Source organism: Acanthisitta chloris, unplaced genomic scaffold (genome assembly GCF_000695815.1).
Source record: "Acanthisitta chloris isolate BGI_N310 unplaced genomic scaffold, ASM69581v1 scaffold29403, whole genome shotgun sequence".
NCBI lineage: Eukaryota > Metazoa > Chordata > Aves > Passeriformes > Acanthisittidae > Acanthisitta > Acanthisitta chloris.
In genome coordinates this window covers 9725-11754 of record NW_008664721.1, presented here as the reverse complement: position 1 = coordinate 11754, position 2030 = coordinate 9725, and the positions used below count along the sequence as shown (strand labels likewise).

General features: G+C 44.1%; 1 protein-coding gene across 1 annotated transcript in view; it reads left to right on the top strand.

The window, feature by feature from the left end:
• Window positions 1-3: 3 nt before the first annotated feature.
• The window catches only part of CCDC51 (coiled-coil domain containing 51), a 3171-nt gene continuing 1144 nt past the window's right edge, over window positions 4-2030 (top strand). The window contains 3 exon segments of the mRNA XM_009071482.1: window positions 4-51; window positions 168-514; window positions 830-994. Of these exon segments, the coding sequence (XP_009069730.1) occupies window positions 197-514; window positions 830-994 (483 nt within the window). The 5' untranslated portion in view covers window positions 4-51; window positions 168-196.

Here is a 2030-nt window from a genome sequence, read left to right as displayed (position 1 = left end):
GGAATGTTTGGCACAACTGCACTTTGTTAAAAATCGTGGCAAGTTCTCTAGGTAAGTAGTGGTGTAAAACCAGCAATGGTTGAGCCATTCTGGAATCAGTTGGTTTTGGCACACGTGTAGAGCTGTGAATCAGCTGTACTTCCATCACATTTTTTTCTTCCTTGTAGCACTTTTGTTCACTGGTTAAATTCAAGGCATGGGGCCAATGAAATATAAATCAAGTGTGTCCTCAGTGTCCTGTGGGCTGCAATTTCACCATACATTGATGAAGCGGAGTCCAAAAATGAATTTACATGCAGTGAGGACTTACTGCTCGTCGGCACCCAAGAGGCCTGAGGCCAAATCCCCGATGGAAGTGGCTATGAATCTCCTTCATCGGCTCACGGAAACTGGGACTGCTGTGGGGAAAAACTCCCTTCAAAAAGCATCTGCAGCATGCAAGACTTGGTGGGTCAGATATGAAGAGTTTGTTGGAATTAATGAAGTTCGAGAGGCTCAGGGAAAAGTGGCAGAGGTAAACATGGAGAAACTGTGGAGTTTTTAAAAGCATGATTTAAGCTATGTGAAGCAGAAACACTGTGAGGCAGAAAAGATCCTCCAAGGAGAATCATGTCTTTTTCTGCTTTCACTGTCTGTGCAGGTGCTGTGAATGTGTTCTAGGCTATGCATGCAGGAAATATAGCTTATCCCTTGGACTGAAATGGAGTGTGATTTGTTTCTGGTTTGGTTATTTTCCTCCACCCCCACCCCCCAAAAAAATAATTCCTATAACTAGAAGTTTAGATCTGTGTGGTAATGAGTCTCTAAAATAAATGCTCTTTCTTCTCAGGCAGAAAATGTCTTTATGATAGCTCGAGGGGTAGTACGAGAGGCTCGTGCAAATGTAGAAGCCCAACAGATTAAACTGAAGGAAATTCGGGACCGCTTAGACAGGGTCTCTCGGGATGACACCCAGTATTTAGAGCTGGCTACTCTGGAACACAGGTTGCTGCAGGTAATTTGTTGGTACTTGAGCACTGGCAAATGTGTTGAAAATTTGTGTGCTTTGCTTCTGTCGCTAGTGACTGTTCTTGTGGATGCAGTGCAGTGATCCAAATTAATTTCTTAGGGTGCTTGTTTTAGTTAATTATTATCAATGGTTTGATCTGCTGTGTAAATTGTGCATGTTAATGCTAAAATGGGATATGAAAACCTGAAGATGATGATATGAAAACTGAAGATAATGAGCCTAGAAAATTAATTGTTTTAGTAGTGATCGGTACATGAGTAGTCAAGAAAAATCAGCCATTTAATGAATTAACCTTCCATGTGATGAGAGAAACTCCTTTCTGGTTAAGCCATGGAAATTCTCTCAGCTGCCTTCTCTGTGGCTGTGACACCCAGGCAATTCAGTAAAGCTTTTGTCAGGGAGCAGCAAGAGCAAGGCTGCTCCGTGAGGGAGGGCAGGCAAGAAGGTGAGGTTGACAGCAGCACAGGCTTGAGGCAGTGACCTCACCAACAGGACAGGGTCCTACAGCACCTCAGCTGCGTGAGCCAGGCAGGTCATTTTCGTTAACATCCATCACAGATAAGAACAAAGTCAATCCAGGAAATCCAGATGAAACTGCAGGAGCAGCAGGGAGCAGGCTTGGAAGCAGGTACACCTATGGCAAAGCTCAGGCAAGGAGTGGTTACTGATGCCTGAGATTAAAATGAGCTCTTGCATCAGTGGGTAGAACAGCAGCAAAGAACTAGAGAGCTGTGGTTGTCTAAATAAGGGATCAGGTTCATCTGGATGGGACTTAAAGAACAGAACTCTGCATGACTGTGAAGAGAGGTGGAATTCGAGTCACTGCTGTCCCTAAGGTGGTGGTGCCATCTCACAAAAGAAATGTATGCTTGGAAGGACAATTCTGGGAGATGCAGGGAGAAAGGGAAGATGTTTGTCACTGAGCTGGGTAAAATAGAGAATGCAGAGGAATAAGGTGGCTATGTGTTCATCAGATGAACAGTCTGAGATGTCATTTCCAGTCCTATTTGCAGTTCCTGCT